This window comes from Gopherus flavomarginatus, chromosome 12 (genome assembly GCF_025201925.1).
Source record: "Gopherus flavomarginatus isolate rGopFla2 chromosome 12, rGopFla2.mat.asm, whole genome shotgun sequence".
NCBI lineage: Eukaryota > Metazoa > Chordata > Testudines > Testudinidae > Gopherus > Gopherus flavomarginatus.
In genome coordinates, this window is record NC_066628.1 from 52534111 (window position 1) to 52553060 (window position 18950).

Sequence of the window (18950 nt, forward strand, 5' to 3'; positions counted from 1 at the left end):
AGAGGCCTATGGACTGCAGCTGTACAGTAGCTGTAATAGGGTGAGAGGCCAGAGCCTCAGCTGCTCAAAATGGAAAAACTGGTTTCTGAGAGTTCTCTTAAATGGGCAGATTAATGGAGAAGCCCTTTGGGGGTGGCCTCCCCACATGATGCTTCTCAGGGTATGTCTACTCTATAATAAAAGACCCATGGCCACGGCTGGCCCAGCTCAGCTGACTTGGCTCATGGGACTTGGGCTGCGAGGTTAAACATTTCAGTGTAGATGCTCAGGTTCCAGCTGCCACCTGGGTTGTGAAAACCCTGTGTTGGGAGGGGATGTTTCAGAGCCCAGGCTCCAGCATGAACCCGAATGTCTACAATATAGTTTTTAACCTCACAGCCCAAGCCCTATGAGCCGAAGTCAATTGACCTGGGGTCTGAAACTCAGTGCCGTGGTTTTTTTATTGAAGTGCAGATGTACCCTAAGTTCATGGCAAAATATTGTTGGATCTAGAGGAATCTAAAAGTCTCATCTGTGGCGGATTCTCACTCCTGCATCTTCGCTGCTGAGCACAAGATGGCTGGAACTTCTCCAGCCATGCACAATAGGGGGAAACTGCAGGAGCAGCTCCCCAGTGGAGGTTACATTGTTACTATCTTTTAAGATTTCCTGACCCTTGAGGCCATTAGTAGCAAAACAGAAAATGAACCAGGCCAACTGCAGTGCAGCACCCTTACATGGTCCTCCCAAGCAGAATTAGAGGTAACTTTATCTGTTTGTCCTATATTACTAGAAGTGACTGGTGGGCAATGGAAACCTTGAGGGGATTGGTGTATTGGAGAGGACTGGAGTGTTGGGGCTAAGGGGTAGGGCAAAACCCTTTCTCTTTCAAAATCTTGTGTGAATTGGTTCTCGTATCCTGGCCTCAGGCCACTAGCATCCTAACAAAGTGATCTCTTGTATTGCTCTCATACCTGTAGAGCAGCGATTCTCAAACTTGTGTGTGTCTGTAGTAGTTTATTTCTCCTCCCCCCCCCACACCTGCCTTCAGAGCTGGGCAGCTGGAGAGCAGTGACTGCAAGCCAGGTGCTGAGCTCTGAAGGCAGCACAGTCACCAGCAGCTGTGCAGAAGGGTGGCAATACCATACCATGCCATTTTTACTTCTCCGCAGCTGCAGGCAGCAGCACTGGCTTCAGAGCAGGGTGCCGGGCCAGCAACCACTGCTCTCCAACCACACAGCTCTGAATGTGCAATATGTTTTTTTTTCTCCTAAAGCTTCTCAAGCTACCCCCAGAATACATTCTGTGCCCCTCCGGGGGTGTGCTCCCCATTTTGAGAACCTGTGGTCTAGAATGATCAGTGCCCTGTGAACAGTCACCCTGTGGCAAAGACACAGCTGCCCACCACTTGTATTAGGGACAGCTGTATTGACTGATTTCTTGCAGCGGATAGCCACAGCTCACTGTGAGATGGAGAGGTAGAAGCATATCAATATTCAAGACAATTTAATTATGCATGTGGATTTTAGAGCATTTTGAAAGTTAAAAAAGCTCACAGTATTGGAAAACCCAATATTCCACCCTAAATTCTGCCCCCACTGCTGTTGAGGCCTACCTATTAATCATGCAAAGGGCTGGTGCAAGGATATTTTGCTCCCTAGGCAAAACTTCCACCTTGTGCCCATCCTCACTCGACAACCTCCAAAAACTAGTAAACTTACCCATTTGGACAGGCTGTTTATAATGCTAAGGGCTTTGTAATGTTTCTTTTTTTTACCTTTAAGGTGTTTCAGCTGTTTGCCGTTGCTTCTGATAGTGTCCCATTCAAAGTCTTACTATTGGGCAAAGCTAAACAATTGAGCCTTGCATTGCATCACCAGCCAGGTTAGGCAACGTGACAAATCCCCCTTGCCCCAAAGGGCCAGTATGCCCTGGTGACTAATTTCTATGCTAAGTCTATAAAGCAGACTTTTAAGGTAAATACATTATTCCTTCAATATTACCCATGCACACATCTCACAAAGATTCTCACTCTTGACAAGTTACCAGCCTTGTGTAGATCCCTTCCATGTTCCTCTTTGTGGGTAAGTGCCCTGTAAGACACATGTGGGGTGCAGTGAGTTTGTCAGGACTGTGGTGACAGCTGTTTGTGAAGATCAGGGGGCCTTTTACCAAGGGGTGCTGTGTCATAGTGAGCTTGGGGTGGTTGACAGTATGGGGCAGGGCACTGAGGCTGGTGGGCAGGTAACACTCATTGGGGTGGGGGTAGCCGTCTTTCTTCTGCGCCATGCAACAGGGCCGTGAAGCAGCAGTGAGGCCTCTCCAGCCCCATGGTGGGCTATGCTCCCTGGTGTGGCAGAGGCTGCTGCCGCCCTGGGCTCGGGCTGCCTGTCGCCCCATGAGCAGTGCCCAGTTCCTGCTGCTCTTGTCTGGCAGGTGCAGGGCCCAGGCGGAGTCTGGCCCCTTGTCTTGCCTCTGCGGTGGTGCCCCCCGCCCATGTCCTCCCCAGGGGGCTGTGGTCACAGCGGCAGGGGAGCCTGAGAGGAGGAGTGGCTGCCAGGCAAGCAGGGGAGACTCCGAGGTGAAGAGGCTACCGGCATGGTCCAAGTGCTGGAGACTGACAGGTACCTGCCACTAAGTAATAGTATAAAAAAAAATTGGGCACATCCCTTTTTGGTGCCCGCAAATGTTGGCGCCCTAGGCGGCTGCCTAGTTTGCCTGGTGGTTACACCGGCTCTATCACACACTGTGCCGTTGCAGGCGGATTTTAAAACACTTTTTATTAAAATCAGCTTCTTATACCTGTGGGGATCCCCTTGCCCAAAGGACCCCGACTTGCACCACGCGCTCTACCCGTGGCCCAGCAGCGGGAGGGGGGCGCCACCCAGGGAACGTTCCTGCAGGCGGGGAAGCCCCGGGCAGCAGGAGCGGAGCTGGGGGCGGCCGGGGAAATCCCGGCACGGGGCTGTGGCTGCCGCCGCCCGGCTTCGGCTCCCCCCGCCGGGGCTCGGCTGCGCTCGGCTCGTCGGCCCCGCCCGGCTCCGGCCCGTCACTGCGGCGGAATCGCAGAGGCGCCGCCATCCCGGGGCAGATGCAGGCGATCAAGTGTGTGGTGGTGGGAGACGGGTGAGCGCCGGGCCCCGGGAGGGACCATGGGCCGGACCGCGGGGCGATGGGGGCCGGAGAGCGAGAGCCGGGGCCGGGCCGGGCCGGGCCTGAAAGACCAAACCGCCCCGGCTTGGTCCCCAGCTCCCGGCAGCGGCGCGCCGTGATGTCTGCTGAACGGACCCCCCCGGACCCCCCCAGCCTCTCCCCACAGGCCCCCCCGCAGCGCCCCCGGCCGCCCCCCGGATCCCCCCCCCCAGCCTCTCCCCACAGGGCTCCCCGGCTGCCCCCCGGATCCCCCCCCAGCGCCCCCCGGATACCCCCCACAGCCTCTCCCCACAGGGCCCCCCCGCAGCGCCCCTGGCCGCCCCCCGGATCCCCCCCACAGCCTCTCCCCACAGGGCCCCCCCGCAGCGCCCCCCGGATCCCCCCCACAGCCTCTCCCCTCAGGGCCCCCCCGCAGCACCCCCCGGCCCTCCACAGCCTCTCCCCACAGGGCTCCCCCGCAGCGCCCCCGGCCGCCCCCCGGTTCCCCCCCCCAGCCTCTCCCCACAGGGCCCCCCCGCAGCGCCCCCTGGCCCCCCACAGCCTTTCCCCTCAGGGCCCCCCCGCAGTGCCCCCGGCCATCCCCCAGATCCCCCCCACAGCCTCTCCCCACAGGGCCCCCCGCAGCGCCCCCCGGATCCCCCCCACAGCCTCTCCCCACAGGGCCCCCCTGCAACGCCCCCGGCCACCCCCCGGATCCCCCCCACAGCCTCTCCCCACAGGGCTCCCCGGCCGCCCCCCGGATCCCCCCCACAGCCTCTCCCCACAGGGCCCCCCCGCAACGCCCCTGGCCACCCCCTGGATCCCCCCCACAGCCTCTCCCCACAGGGCCCCCCCGCAACGCCCCCGGCCACCCCCCGGATCCCCCCCACAGCCTCTCCCCACAGGGCCCCCTGGCCGCCCCCCGGTTCCCCCCCACAGCCTCTCCCCACAGGGCCTCCCAGCCGCCCCCCGGATCCCCCCCACAGCCTCTCCCCACAGGGCCCCCCCGCAGCGCCCCCGGCCACCCCCCGGATCCCCCCCACAGCCTCTCCCCACAGGGCCCCCCGGCCGCCTCCCGGATCCACCCCACAGCCTCTCCCCACAGGGCCCCCCCGCAGCGCCCCCCGGATCCCCCCCACAGCCTCTCCCCACAGGGCCCCCCCGCAGCGCCTCCCCACAGCGCCCCCGGCCACCCCCCGGATCCCCCCCACAGTCTCTCCCCACAGGGCTCCCCGGCTGCCCCCCGGATCCCCCCCCAGCGCCCCCCGGATACCCCCCACAGCCTCTCCCCACAGAGCCCCCCCGCAGCGCCCCTGGCCTCCCTCCGGATCCCCCCCACAGCCTCTCCCTACAGGGCTCCCCGGCCGCCCCCCGGATGCCCCCCACAGCCTCTCCCCACAGGGCCCCCCCACAGCGCCCCCCGGATCTCCCCCACAGCCTCTCCCCACAGGGCCCCCCGGCCGCACCCCGGATCCCTCCCACAGCTTCTCCCCACAGGGCCCCCCCGCAGCGCCCCCCGGATCCCCCCCACAGCCTCTCCCCACAGGGCCCCCCCGCAGCACCCCCCAGATCCCCCCCACAGCCTCTCCCCACAGGGCCCCCCCGCAGCGCCCCCGGCCGCCCCCCGGATCCCCCCCACAGCCTTTCCCCACAGGGCCCCCCCCGCAGCGCCCCCCGGATGCCCCCCACAGCCTCTCCCCACAGGGCCCCCCCGCAGCGCCCCCGGATGCCCCCCACAGCCTCTCCCCACAGGGCCCCCCTGCAGCACCCCCGGATCCCCCCCACAGCCTCTCCCCACAGGGCTCCCCTGGCTGCCCTCCCCGCCGCGCCCCTGATGCCTCCTGAATGGACCCCCCCCCCAGCTGTGCCTCCCTGGCCACCCTCCTGCAGCGTCTCCCCGCAGCGACCCCCAGCCGCCTGCCCTGGAACCCTCCCACGGCTCCTTCCCCACAGTGACCCCCCCGGCCGCCCCTCCGGATCCCCCTGCAGCCCCTCCCCACAGGGCCCCCCCGCAGCGTCCCTGGCCGCCCCCCGAATCCCTCCCCCCCAGGCTCTCCCCACAGGGCCCCCCCGCAGCGCCCCCGGCCGCCCCCTGGATCCCCCCCCCAGCGTCTCCCCACATGGCCCCCCCGGCTGCCCTCCCCGCCGCGCCCCTGATGTCTGCTGAACGGACCCCCCCCCCGGCCACCCCTCTGCAGCGTCTCCCCGAAGCCCCTTCCCACAGGGCCCATACCCCCCCTCCGGATCCCTCCCGCAGCCCCTCCCCACAGGGCCCCCACATCTGCCCTCCCTGCTGCACCCCTGATGTCTGCTGAACGGACCCACCCCCGGCCAGACCTCTACAGCGTCTCCCCGCAGCCCTCTCCACAGTGACCCCCGGTCGCCCCCCCGGATCCCCCTGCAGCCCCTCCTCACAGGGCCCCCCTGGCTGCCCTCCCCGCCGTGCCCCTGATGCTGCGGAACGGACGCCCCTAGTCACCCCCCTGCAGCGTCTCCCCGCAGTCCCCCTGCAGTGACCCCCGGCCTCCCCCCTGAATCCCCCCCACAGCCCGTCCCCACAGGGCCCCCCCGCAGCGCCCCCTGGGACCCCCCGCAGCCCCTTCTCACAGGGCCCCCCCCAGCTGTCCTCCCTACCGTGCCCCTGATGTCTGCTGAACGGACCCCCCCCCCGCCACCCCCTATAGTGTTTCCCTGCAGCGACCCCCGGTTGCCGCCCCCCAGAACCTCCCCACAGCCCCTCCCCACAGGGCCCCCCTCAGCACCTCCAGCCGCCCCCCGGATCCCCCCGCAACCCCTCCCCACGGGGCTCCCCGTCCGTCCCCGCCTTGTCCCCCCGGCTGCCCTGCCGATCCCCCCTTGTAGTCCCTACCCGCAGGGCCCCCCACGGAATCCCCTCCAGATCCCCCCCACAGCCCCTCTCTACCGTGCCCCTGATATCTGCTGAATGGTTGCCCCCCACCTCGTCGCACCCCTCTGGCCCTGTGTCTCCCCCCCACCTTTCTCACCCCGCAGTGCCTCCCTGACCTCCCTCCCCCCTGCAGCACCCCCCTTCCTGGCCCTGTGTCTCATCTACCCCTGCAGTGTGCCCTGGCCCTTTATTTCCCCTCCTCGCAGCGTCCCCCGGTCCTGTGTGTCCTCCCCCCACAGCACCTCCCATAGCACCCTCTTGGCCCTGTGTCCCCCCAGTTGTGCCCCCCTGCAGTGCCCTCCTGGCCTTCCCACCCACAGCTGCCCCCCAGCACTGCCCCCTGGCATTGTCTCATCCCTCCCCGGCCTTCCCCCGGCTGCACTCCCCCCGGCCCTGTATGTCCCTCCTCCCTGCAGTGGCCCCTGGTCCTGTATCGCCTCACAGTGCCCCCCCTCAGCTCTGTGTCTTTCCCCCGGCCTTCCCCCTCTGCAGTGCCCTCCCAGCCCTGTGTCTCCCCCTGCCCGCAGCACCCCACCGGCTTTCCCCTGCTGCAGCGCCCCCTGGCCCTGTCTCTCCCCTCCCCAGCCTGCCCCCTTGGGCCTGTGTCCCCTCCCCCCTGCAGTGCCTCCCAGCCCTGTGTCTCCCCTCCCCGGCCTTCCACTCCTACTCTGCAGCGCCCTCTGGGCCTGTGTTCCCCCCATCTCCCCCATACAGCGTCTCCTGGCCTTGTATCTCCCTCCCCTGCAGCGCCCCCCAAGCCCTGTGTCTTCCTTGTCCCGGCAGTGCACCCGTCCCGGTGGTGTTTCTTCCCCCCTCAGCAGCATGACCCCCATAGCCATGGGTGTCCCCCTCTCAGCAGTGTGCCCTCCCAGCCATCCCCCCTCAGGCCACGGTATCCCTCCAGCTGTGCAGGCCCCCTGCCATCTCCCCCATTTTGATGCAGCCTCAGGAAATTGGTTAAATGTCATTGGCAGTGAAGGGAGAATTCGGGGACCAGTCTGCTACCCACCCCTGTTCCGTCTCCTTAATCATATTCCAGCAGATACTCCCTCCCTCATGGCTCACTCCTGTGCTAGCCCCGTATCCATCCCACAGGATCCGCCTCACCCTGGTGCCACCTCTATATCCCAGCCTGCCCTGCCCTACCCCTAGCTCATCCCAGCGCCTCCCCTTCTCCTGTTGTGCCCTCCCTCCTCCACCTGGCTTGCCCTGGTGCCATCTCCATATCTCAGACCATCCGCCTGACTCACCCTTCAGCTGTGTCTTTCTCTTGTCCCACTGGACACTCCCACCCAGCCCTGTGTCATTGCTGTATGTCGACCCATTGGACACCCCTCCCTGTAGCCCACCCCTGGGGTACTCCCATACTGACTCACCCTGGTGCTTTGCCCCTCATCCTGTCAGCAACACTAGCACCAATGGAGTAGCCCCAACAACAAGATCCGAATTATGTGGGAGACCTCGCATCTTAGCATATCATGCCACGGCGTGAAATGCAAAATGCAGGAAGACTGGCCAAATTGTGTCTGTAAACAGTAGAAGGGATCCAGGCAGACAAAGTGCTAGGCAGGCCTGAAGAAGAACATCTGCAGTCAATTTTGGGCACCTTAACTCTGTAGAAATTGGGATGAGATGCTCTGAGAAAGGCCATAAAAATGAGCGGGTGAGTTCTTTGGGGTTGTCATTTATTTCATGCCCTACCCCCCCAGCAGCCATTAGTCAAGAAAATATAATTTAGCACCTTCCTCTGAAGCAACTGGTACTGGCCACTGCTGGAGACTGGAGATGGGGCTGGATTCTTATTGTTGGTACTTGTAGTACAATAACTCTCAGGGGCCCCAACCATTGTACAAATATATAGTAGGTGGGAAGCTGTGCCCCAGAGAGCTGACAGTCTTACAGAGAGTTGGCAGGGAAACAGGCCAAGAGAGGGGAAGTGACTTGTCCACAGCAGCCAAGAAGATAACCAAGGCCTCCTGACTCCCTGTTCAAATCTTTGTCCCCTGGACCTTGGTCTTATCTGATACAATAATGCCCGCATTTCATCCCTATGATGTGGAGAGCCGTTCTGCTTCAGTGTTCAAATCACTAAGTGGGATGAGAAAGTGATTCCCTTGACCCATAGGTGCTGGAACTAGGGGTGCTGGGGGTGCTGCCACACCCCCTAGCTTGAAGTGGTTCCATCCTATCCAGGGTTTACAGTTTGGTTCAATGGCTCTCAGCACCCCCACTATACACATTGTTTCAGCAAGCCTGCCTTGACTTATCAGAAATGCTTTCCATAAAGGAGCAACAAGGAAAAGTTGACCCGTGGCCAGCGCAAAGTGTTTTGTCAGGGAAGGCAGGCATGGGAAGTCACATGATTTAAAGCCCCATTCTGGTTGGGGCCTGTGATGCTGTAGCTGCTTGGGCCAGGGTCTTGGAGGCTGGTGCCTTTGCAGCATGTCAGCACACATCACTGGTCATGCCAATAAATACGTTTGAGTGAGGGGTAGCAATCTTTGAAAGTGGTGCTCTAGTCAGGAATGGCTCCCTGTTGGAGCATGGTCAGATGTGTGCTAGGACGCAGCATTTGGTGTGTTCAGGCCTGGTTCTGGACCTTAGAGTGCTGGAGATTCTGGGTGGCACAGCTCTGCTTTTTCACTGACTAAAGCTCCAACTTGCTGCTTCTGCCCTTTTCTTTTGTGGCCTCTCCTATTCCACTGCATCATACTCTGCCTTTTCCCCCCTGCAGGGCTGTGGGGAAGACCTGCCTGCTGATCAGTTACACCACTAATGCCTTCCCTGGAGAGTATATCCCCACTGTGTGAGTATTGGCACTGTGCTCTTTGCACAGTTGTTAAGAGGCGTGTGTGTGTGTGTGTGCGGGGAGAATTATGATCATGTGACGATTCTAGTGCTTATTCTGTGCCAGCGCTTAGCCCCAGCACCTCTAGGCATGGCAGTTCAGAGCTCCAGGCCTGGCGGTTCAGTCCCGAGACCTCTGGCCCTGGTGGTTCAGAGCCCTGGCACCGCTGGGCCTGGTGGTTCAGAGCCCAGCATCTCCGGGCCTAGTGGTTCAGAGCCCCGGCATCTCCGGGCCTGGCGGTTCAGAGCCCCGGCCCCTCTGGGCCTGGCGGTTCAGAGCTCGACCCCTCTGGGCCTGGCGGTTCAGAGCCCGGCACCACGAGGCCTGGCGGTTCAGAGCCCTGGCCCCTCCGGGTCTGGTGGTTCAGAGCCCCGGCCCCTCTGGGCCTGGCGACTCAGAGCCTCGGCACTGCGGTTCAGAGCCCCGGCCTTGCCGGGCCTGATGGTTCAGAGCCTGGCCCTTCCAGGCCTGGTGGTTTCAGGGCCCCGAGACCTCTGGGCCTGGTGGTTCAGAGCCCTGGCACCGCTGGGCCTGGCGGTCCAGAGCCCCGGCCCCTCCGGGCCTGGCGGTCCAGAGCCCCGGCACTGCCGAGCCTGGTGGTTCAGAACCCCGGCGCCTCCGGGCCTGGTGGTTCAGAGCCCAGCACCGCCTGGCCTGGCGGTTCAGAGCCCCGGCCTGTCCGGGCCAGGTGGTTCAGAGTCCGGCGCCGCTGGGCCTGGCAGTCCAGAGCCCCGGCACCGGCAGGCCTGGCAGTCCAGAGCCCTGGCACTGCCGGGCCTGGCGGTCCAGAGCCCGGCACCTCCGGGTCTGGCAGTTCAGAGCCCTGGCCCCTCCGGGCATGGCAGTCCAGAGCCCTGGCACCTCCAGGCCTGGCGGTTCAGAGCCCGGCCCCTCCGGGTCTTGCGGTTCAGAGCCCCAGCCCCTCTGGGCCTGGCAGTTCAGAGCCCGGCACCACCTGGCCTGGCGGTTCAGAGCCCGGCACCACCTGGCCTGGCGGTTCAGAGCCCTGGAATCTCTGGGCCTGGTGGTTCAGAGCCCCAGCCCCTCTGGGCCTGGCGGTCCAGAGCCCTGGCACTGCTGGGCCTGGCGGTTCAGAGCCCGGTCTCTCTGGGTCTGGTGGTTCAGAGCCCCAGCCCCTCCGGGCCTGGTGGTTCAGAGACCGGCACTGCCGGGCTGGCACTTCAGAGCCCAGCCCCTCTGGCCTGGCGGTTCAGAGCCCTGGAATCTCTGGGCCTGGCGGTTCAGAGCCCTGGCACCTCTGGGCTTGCCGAATCAATTATGGATGTAAAAAAATTGCTTGAGCCCCAGCACTTCTTTCATTAAAACTTAAGCACTGGATGATTCCCTTCTACCCCACCCTGGTATTGTGTTTCTGTAGTGGGTTCCCTCATTGACACTAACACGGATTCTTCCTGTGGCAGGTTTGATAATTACTCTGCCAACGTCATGGTGGATGGGAAGCCAGTGAACCTGGGTCTCTGGGATACAGCAGGGCAAGAGGATTATGACCGACTGCGGCCCCTCTCCTACCCTCAGACAGTGAGTGAACAGACTGGGCTGGCCTTGTTCTGCGCCCTACATTGTGGGCGGGGTGGTCTCTGGTACAGCCCTTTGCTTCTCTTTGACAGGGTCTCAGTTTCTGAAGCTGGGAGTTTGTGTTTGCATCACTAGAGATGCTACCCTGAGGTTGCGTAGGGTAAGGAGAACAGGTGTCTCTTTCCCCTCACAGACCAGCCAGGTGGTTCCAGTTGCTTTCCAAGAGCCGTTTGAAGTGCAGAAGCCTAGTTTGTTTGGGGGCTTTTGCAGACCACTAATGTGCTGGGGGGCACGTGGGAGAGAGAGAGAGAGTACAGCATGGCGCTCTTTGATTGGTAGCTGAGGAGCTGCCCCCACAGAAATGTCATTTGTTTTTCATCCTTCAATGGAGGATTTTACTTAGCCCTCTCAAGTGCCTTGCAAGGGGAGGGGCTAACCGTCCCTGACTGATGCCTCACCAGTCCTTGGCTATTACTGTTGGATCCTTTCCTACTGGCTAATGCTATTGTCCCCTCACAGGATGTCTTCTTGATCTGCTTCTCCCTGGTCAGTCCGGCCTCATTTGAGAATGTCCGAGCCAAGGTAACTCGCTTTCTTCTTTTTGGGGAGGGAGGAGGAATGGCACGGTCCCTTCCCCCTGAGGGCCAGACAAACCCACTGCTGTACCATGTAATCGTGTCACTGGGAGCACTGGGCCTTGGCACAAGCATAGAGTGTGGAGAGGCCAAGGTCAGCATAGTTGGATGTGCATAAACAACAGTCCCTGCCCCTCGGAGATAAAGCCGAAATCTCAGAATGGAGTGTTCTCAAGCCCTCCTATGAAAACCAGAGGAGAGGAGGCAGCTGCAGCCTGCAGAGTGGAGGAGGGGCCTGAGCCACATCAGCCTCTCTTTCTTTGGCTATGTCCCTACCTTCTGAAATCTGAGATTTAGATAAAGCAGTGTGAGTCCTAGGAACAAACATGAGGCAAAGGGAGGCAACATGGTACAGCAAATGGGGCAGGAGACCTGTCTACTATTCCCAGCTGTGTTACTGACTTGCTGTGCAGCTGTCCCTCTGTGCCTCAGTTTCCCCAGTTGTATTGACTTCTCTTTATAAAATGGTTTAAGTGCTACATATAAAACTGTCTTCTTTGCTGACTGTTACTAGTATTTCAGGTGCCTTTGGACACTATATACCTAATAAATGAGCAATTGGTTAATTATGCTTCAAGATTCTTTCCCCTACTGTCTCTGCCAATTCTCAGTGAACTACTCTGTTTTAGTGGTACCCGGAGGTCCGGCACCACTGCCCTAATACTCCCATTATCCTGGTGGGCACCAAGCTGGACTTGAGGGATGACAAGGACACCATTGAAAGGCTGCGTGATAAGAAACTTGCCCCCATCACCTATCCCCAGGGCCTGGCCATGGCACGGGAGATTGGTAAGTCTTGGGTACCTATTCTGGCGAGAGGTGGAGCCCCTCATTGGGCCTGGATTGTCATTTCCAAGGGGGGAATTTTTATCATAACACCTGGGAGCCCTAGTTGAGGACCAGGACGCTACTGTGCCAAGCACTGTAGAAATACAGAACAAAAGGAGTCCGTGCGCCAAAGAATTTACAGTCTAAGCCAGGTCTTGCTAGGTTTGGAGTGGTTGAGACAGATCTCTCTTCCCACAGGGTCAGTGAAGTATCTTGAGTGCTCAGCCCTGACACAGCGGGGCTTGAAGACAGTGTTTGACGAAGCTATCCGTGCTGTCTTGTGCCCCCCACCTGTGAAGAAGCCTGGGAAGAAGTGCACTGTGTTCTAAGGATGTTGGCAAGGTGCTGACTCAGCATGTCCTTGTCCTCCTCCTCCAACAGATTGAGTGTTTGCTGGAGGGGGCTGTGATGTGTGGCCCTTCATCATGTACGAAATCAGTGTTTTTTAAATGTCTCTTTGATTTAACGTCAGTGTTGATGTGAAGGGGCAGTGGGGGCGGGAGGTTAGGTGGATGCTGTGCAGCCCCTCGGGGAGGAGCAGGGTAGCTCCCTGGGACAGTGAGGTGCAGTTCTCCTTAACTTCAAGTTGAAGAGGCCAAGACACCCATTCTGTGATGGAACACCTCTGCTTGCAGTGAACAGGGGGAGACAGGTGGAAGAATCCCTAAGAGGGTGGGTAGGGACCATTGTGTGATAGTCTGTGAACGACAAGACCAGCTGGAAGGGTAGTGGGGCCTCCTCACCCCAGCATATTGCTGGTGATACCTAACTAACCGGTGCTCTAAGGAGATGTGCCAGAGGCTTATAGGAGTCAAATAACTAACTCCAAGAGTGGTGAAAATAAACAGAAGACAGAGGCTGAAGGAATAACTATTAGCTTTATTGAGTACTAATCACTAGTCAAGCTCAGTGAGTGAAACAGTCCTGTGCACTTAGTGCCTTTTAGGGCACTACCTTGGGTGCTGTTCCCTGCCCATCAGTCATGGCAGAAGGATGTTTAGCAGGGGGCCTCTCCTCCCCCAGCCAGTCTCTGCAGAGCAGGGCCGAGGTTGTTGCCTCTTTTTTCTATCAAAAGCCATAAAAGAGGCAGTGAGGAGTCTGGTAGCTACTCCTTCCCTTTCCTGCTGGGACTATGGTGATGGACTTTATTGGTTTGGATGGAGCAGGGAATGCTGAAGGGTTTTGGGAGAAGAGGGTCAGAATAAAGACAGGTCCTGTTTCTAATCATCATGTAGAGTGACAAGATAAACACCTCTTATTTTGGTATAATAAACATTCTCCATGAAGGAGTGCGTAGGCTTTGTTCAGAGAACAGCCATGCTTCCAACAGTGGAATGACCTGTCACTTTTCTGACAGGTCCCAACCCTGCTAATATCTGTCTGCCCCTCCCCTCATGGCTTGTGATCTGAGTCACTCACTGTCTCTCCATCATGTTTAGAGTCACTAGTAACAATAGCATGAAAACTAAGGAATGATTCTCTCCTTGGAGTGCCAACGCAGATGTATCATCTTAGGAGACGAGAAAACCCCCATCAACCGGCAGTGAGACACCTGTTGTCATAGCGCTCTTGTCACTCAGCAGGAAGAGGATGCTGTTCACCACATCATCTACCTCTGGAATAGGACATAGAAAGAGGGCAACAGCTGAGTCCCCCACAAATTGCACTAGCAGCAGGAAAAGAAACCGACACAACTTCCAAGAGTCTGCCATCATCCCGCCTTGCAACTGTGTCCTCTTGGCCAATAAGGAGAGATTTCCCCCTTCCTGCACTGGGCTGTGTCTGGTGCAGTGAATGAGACAGGGTGGCTGGTCCCTTGGCATTCAGAAGTCCTTGCTGTGTTCCCAGGATGGATGGTTGGCTGATGACAGGGTCATAGCATTGAGTGTTGTTACCCTCCAGTGCTCAATCCTATTGCTAGTGAGGAGGGTAAAAATGTCCCCTGCCCACCCTAAAACAAACCCACGTTGGGAAGGTTTTGGAGGAGGGGAGAACCTTGACTGGTTCTTGCTTGCTCCAAGTGGAAACACTGCAGCTGCTTCAAGGACTCTGACAAACTCTGAGCAGAGCTGTATCATCGCTGTTCCTGGGTCTGGAGGGCATGAGCCAGAGAGAGGCAGATACACATGGCTGAGCAGCCAGTTAGAAGGAAACACTAAGGGTGCAGATGAGCTGAATATGGAGCCAGCCCCAGCAGCAAATCCCCTCCACTGACCTGCAAACTTCTGCAGAGGAATTCGACTGATCATGGCAGCAGCTTTCTGAGGCTCACTCCAATTAATTCGCCCCATGTCGGTCATAACCACAGTGGGGTTCACGCTGTTCACCCGGATCTGTCACCAACAAGAGTACATTAGGTAACTGAACTACCCTGAGAGAAACTACCTCCACTTGCTCACCCCCATCCCATCTCAGAGATTGCCCCTTCCCTGCTCTCTGGCATAGACTGGGTCTTACCTTGTGGGGTCCCAACTCCAGAGCCATCACCTTGGTCAGCATATCTAAGGCACTTTTTGTAGAACCTTCAATAAAACCCAACAGAAGGAAGAAGCTGAGTGCACAGCACCTGGGCTGGGTCACACACATTTGTGGCCTGAACTAGGTCAACATATTCACTGCATCCAAACCCAGGTCCTGTGCTTGTGGCTTCCAGCTACCACAGGTCATGAATGGATTAATGGGCAGGTATGGAGCATGCTGAAGCTGAGACACTCACAGTAGACAGCATGATCCTGTAGAGCCCGCTGAGATGCCTGGCTTGAGATGTTCACTATCGCTCCTTGCACTCCCCGTGCAATCATCTGCTGGGAAATGATCTGAAACACAGCACAAGAGAACAAGTGTGGGGGACTCAGCCAGCCCAAGCTGTTGGTGCCTTCTTGGGGGATTAGAAGAGCTTGCCAGAGCAGTAACCCCAGTTGCCTCCCAGCTCTGAACTAAGAAACATGGTCAGAACTAGGGGGTGCTGCAGGATCAGCTATACCAAGCACAGCCTGTTCAACATACACAAACAAGGTCAGTCTCTTGTGGATCCCCACAAGGAGCTGAGATGCAGCACAGCTCCTAATGAAGACTTCTATTTCCATTGCACACATGGCTTCAGGGAAGCTGAAACTCATTAGCTTGTCCCTGGCTCCATCCCACTCCGATTCACAGTCCCTTCTCACCTGGGAAACATGAAACACGGCCCGAAGATTCACATCGAAAGACCTGTAAAAAGAAAAAAATTGTCAAAGTCAGAGAGAAAGAAAATCACAACCTAGCGGCAGCCCTGGAGGTGGGGTGGAAATAGGAGGCTGGGTGCTGCCAGTGCCTCAAACACTGATCAACCTGTGAAAGGAACTGGGTGTAAACTCCAGTCCAACTAGCTAGAGAAATTCACCCCATGGAACTCGTCTTCTTATCTAAAGACAACCTGTTCGCTTTACAGAGCCCCTGCATGCCGTACATCCAGCAATGGCCATTCACAGGAGATGAAATCAGCTGTCTGGTTGGCATCTCCCCCATGTAGTAGAGAAAAGAGCCATCACCAAGACTTCCTGGAGTTGTTTCCCATGGGACCCTCTTCTAATCTGGTACATTTATTAAAATTTAAACAGAAGCGTCTCGGCCAGTGGCCCCTCCTAGCCCAGTCAAATCTTTACCTTGTCCAATCAATCCATCACCCGTCACAGAGCGAGTACTGATCCCATAGGTGCCAACTTCTAATGGAGTCTGCGTCTATGCTGATCACAGCACATTGTTCCTTCAGCCGCTTGCTGGCCAGGCATTGCACACTGCAGCCCAGAACCCCTGAGCTCGAGCGATCCACCAGCCTCAGCCTCCCACATAGGTGGGATTACATGCATGTGCCACCAAAATACCAAAGAAACCTCCAACAAAACATTTAATAACAGCATTTTCTTGTATTTGCCTCAGTGAGATGCTGCTCCTTCCTCAGTCCAGAATTTCACCCTCTTAGCCCTCAGATGGTGTGACTGAACTAGCAAGTGCCTGGCTGTTTCATACTCCAGCTATTAGCCATCAATTAATCATTAGGGGTGCTGCATTTGCACAACCTTTTCTTCTTTACTTTGGGAATAAGGTACTACCCACCAAAGTGTTTCCTCCAAGAAGAGAGGAAATGTACCTCTACATCTGCGAGAGCTCACACCCAGTTTGAAAAAGGGATGAGAGAGAGAATCTTCTGAAGAACAATTTTTTGCTCTTGAATGTACTGAAGAATAAGCCATTTCTATTCCTCACCCAGGTAAGATGTCCTTGAATTCCCCTATCCTCCTTCCTCTCCATACCTGGGCCATCTTAAGCTGAGACTCAGTTTAAGGCAAGTTTGAGCGTGAGACCTAGGGAAAGAGGCTGTAGGGAATAGTGTGGTTCAACAGTAGGGGGCACTCTTCCCCTCTGGGTTGGTTCTGACTATACTGCCTTAGCCGAGTGCTAAGAGACTGTCTGGGTGACTAAATAGGGTTTTTTTTTCCCTTTGTGTCAGTACTGACCCCTGTGCCCAATGCATTTTCCCAGTGGAGATATACCCAATGTGCCAAAGTGAGAAAAGTACTCTGGGAGCTGCCAGAAAGAATTTTTTATCTCCCAGCCTGCCAAAGAGAGGAGTGAACATCAGCTCATTTCTTACAATCAGATGAGCAAGCTCTGCCCCTGGCAAAGGGTAGAAGTGCCTTGATAGCTGCCTTGACTTTCAGTTCTGCAGAACAGCTGGGACATAAATTTGCCCTGGCACTTCCAAAATGTCCTTGACGTACTCCCAGTGCTGAGGACTCTGGGGTGGGGGCAGTGGCTCTGCAGGTCCGCTACACCAGAGAGAGAGAGGGCTATTGTGTGACATGGCCACGTCCCCACTGTGTGCTGACCCCAGACTGCAGGGACTGGAAAGCCAGAGAGAACCACAGGCTATCTGTCCTCCAGCAGCCTTTGTGTTTATTAGAGCAGAGTCCAGTCTTTCCCTTAGTACTGCCCAGCCTCCCTCCATTCCCTACAACATGCTTAGGTCCCTAGAGCTGCTATTAGCTTTGTGCCAGACCTTACCTGTCGAAGGCCTCCTTGGTCACCTCCAGGAAGGGCTGTAGCACAGCCACAGCTGCATTATTTACCAGCAGGTCAATAGCGCCCACCTTGCTCAGTGCTGCCTCGGTGGCGTCCCAATCACCCAGGTCTACACAGAGTGTCTCAATACCAGTGCCCTGGAGGACACAGCAGAGGGACCAAAGACAATAGTGCACCAGGGAGGGTAGGAGGCTGCCCCTGTGGTGTAAGACTGCCCTCAGGGAGATCTAGGCCCATCACTGAGGCAGGGCGGGTTGGTTGGGCCTTCAGAGGCTGTGTTGTTGGAGCATGATGGTTGTGGCCTGGGGGACCCTTGAGGGAATGGTGGGTGTCTGGGTCATGGAGGGAAGGGTATGTGAGAACTGACCCCCTTGGGAAGAGGAGGTTGGGGGCCCACCTGACAGGAGGGGGGGGGTCCAGGTCGGGTGGGTCCTCTGAGGGTGGGAGGTGTCTGGGCCACTGGGGGGGAGTCAGCGAGGGGACCCTGGGAGTGCGTGTCTGTGGTGGTGAGGGACGTCTGGGCTGCTGCGAGGATCCTGGGAGAGTATCTGGGCCAGTGGAAAGGTGTCTGGCTCACTGGGGGGGGGGTGTCCCAGCCGCTGGAGGGATTCAGGGGGGGGTGTCTGGGCCGCTGCGAGGATCCTGGGGGGGGTATCTGGGCCAGTGGGAAGGTGTCTGGCTCGCTGGGGGGGGGGTGTCCCAGCCGCTGGAGGGATTCGAGGGGGGGTGTCTGGGCCGCTGCGAGGATCCTGGGGGGGTATCTGGGCCAGTGGGAAGGTGTCTGGCTCGCTGGGGGGGGGGGGTGTCCCAGCCGCTGGAGGGATTCGAGGGGGGGTGTCTGGGCCGCTGCGAGGATCCTGGGGGGGTGTGTCTGGGCCAGTGGGAAGGTGTCTGGCTCGCTGGGGGGGTGTCCCAGCCGCTGGAGGGATTGGGGGGGGTGTCTGGGCCGCTGCGAGGATCCTGGGGGGGGTATCTGGGCCAGTGGGAAGGTGTCTGGCTCGCTGGGGGGGGGGTCCCAGCCGCTGGAGGGATTGGGGGGGTGTCTGGGCCGCTGCGAGGATCTTGGGGGGGTATCTGGGCCAGTGGGAAGGTGTCTGGCTCGCTGGGGGGGTGTCCCAGCCGCTGGAGGGATTGGGGGGGGGGTGTCTGGGCCGCTGCGAGGACCCTGGGGGGGGGTATCTGGGCCAGTGGGAAGGTGTCTGGCTCGCTGGGGGGGGTGTCCCAGCCGCTGGAGGGATTGGGGGGGGTGTCTGGGCCGCTGCGAGGACCCTGGGGGGGGGGTATCTGGGCCAGTGGGAAGGTGTCTGGCTCGCTGGGGGGGGGGGGTGTCCCAGCCGCTGGAGGGATTCGGGGGGGGTGTCTGGGCCGCTGTGGGGATCTGAGCTGTGTGTGTCCGGGGCAGTGGGAGGATCCTGGGAGGGGGGTGGCCCCCGGGGAAGGCCTGGCGGGAGCGCCAGGGCGGTGCAGTCCCGCGGGCGCGGCGGGGTCCGGTCCGTTACCTCCCGCTCCAGGCTCTGCAGGTCCGCCTGCGTTCGGCTCAGCGCGATCACCTGGGCCCCGGCTCTGCTCAGCGCCAGGGCCGCGGCCCGACCGATCCCTGCGGGGCGAGAGGCGGTCAGGGCCGGGCCGGGCCGGGCCGCGCCGCCCGCCCACCAGGGCCCTTCTTACCTTTGCCCGCCCCGGTCACCAGGGCCCGGCGGCCCGAGAAGCTCCGATCCGGCTCCATTCCCGGCGGGCGGGGACTGAGCGCGGCCAGCCCTGTGCTGGGGTCACGTGAGCCCGGCGAGCGCGGGTCCCTGCCCCGGACACGGGACATCCCGGGGCGACGCCCCCTCCCCCCAGCACCTTAGGCCACGCCGCCCCGGCCATAGGCCCATGCAGCAGGTTACACCGGCCTGGGGCGAGACCATGCTGTGGGGGGAGTGAGGGGGTCAGCTGGCCTGGGGCGAGACCATGCTGTGGGGGGAGTGAGGGGGTCAGCTGGCCTGGGGCGAGACCATGCTGTGGGGGGGGGGAGTGAGGG

General features: G+C 59.4%; 2 protein-coding genes and 1 long non-coding RNA gene across 7 annotated transcripts; 2 read left to right on the forward strand and 1 right to left on the reverse strand.

The window, feature by feature from the left end:
* Positions 1-3009: 3009 nt before the first annotated feature.
* Positions 3010-12320, forward strand: RAC3 (Rac family small GTPase 3). Of its 3 annotated transcripts, none has more exons than XM_050920070.1 (6): positions 3010-3105; positions 8754-8825; positions 10289-10406; positions 10923-10985; positions 11668-11827; positions 12065-12320. In XM_050920070.1, the coding sequence occupies exons 1-6, from the start codon at positions 3071-3073 to the stop codon at positions 12193-12195; spliced, it is 579 nt and encodes a 192-aa protein (XP_050776027.1). In that variant the 5' UTR covers positions 3010-3070; the 3' UTR covers positions 12196-12320. The 3 variants fall into 3 exon arrangements, with proteins under 3 accessions (XP_050776027.1, XP_050776029.1, XP_050776030.1); XM_050920072.1 differs by having other exon boundaries at positions 3054-3084; XM_050920073.1 differs by lacking the exon at positions 3010-3105 and adding an exon at positions 6669-7682.
* A 405-nt stretch (positions 12321-12725) lies between these two features.
* DCXR (dicarbonyl and L-xylulose reductase) lies at positions 12726-18692 on the reverse strand. Of its 2 annotated transcripts, none has more exons than XM_050920043.1 (8): positions 18596-18692; positions 18427-18524; positions 16910-17064; positions 15034-15076; positions 14583-14682; positions 14324-14388; positions 14082-14199; positions 12726-13481 (listed from the first exon to the last, which is right to left on the reverse strand). In XM_050920043.1, the coding sequence occupies exons 1-8, from the start codon at positions 18651-18653 to the stop codon at positions 13378-13380; spliced, it is 741 nt and encodes a 246-aa protein (XP_050776000.1). In that variant the 5' UTR covers positions 18654-18692; the 3' UTR covers positions 12726-13377. The 2 variants fall into 2 exon arrangements, with proteins under 2 accessions (XP_050776000.1, XP_050775999.1); XM_050920042.1 differs by lacking the exon at positions 12726-13481 and adding an exon at positions 13488-13958.
* LOC127032689 (uncharacterized) lies at positions 17360-18086 on the forward strand. 2 transcript variants are annotated; one of them, XR_007768864.1, is made up of 3 exons: positions 17360-17433; positions 17649-17704; positions 18018-18086. It is a non-coding gene; the product is annotated as an uncharacterized LOC127032689 (long non-coding RNA). The 2 variants fall into 2 exon arrangements; XR_007768863.1 differs by lacking the exon at positions 18018-18086 and adding an exon at positions 17815-17885.
* Positions 18693-18950: the final 258 nt, after the last annotated feature.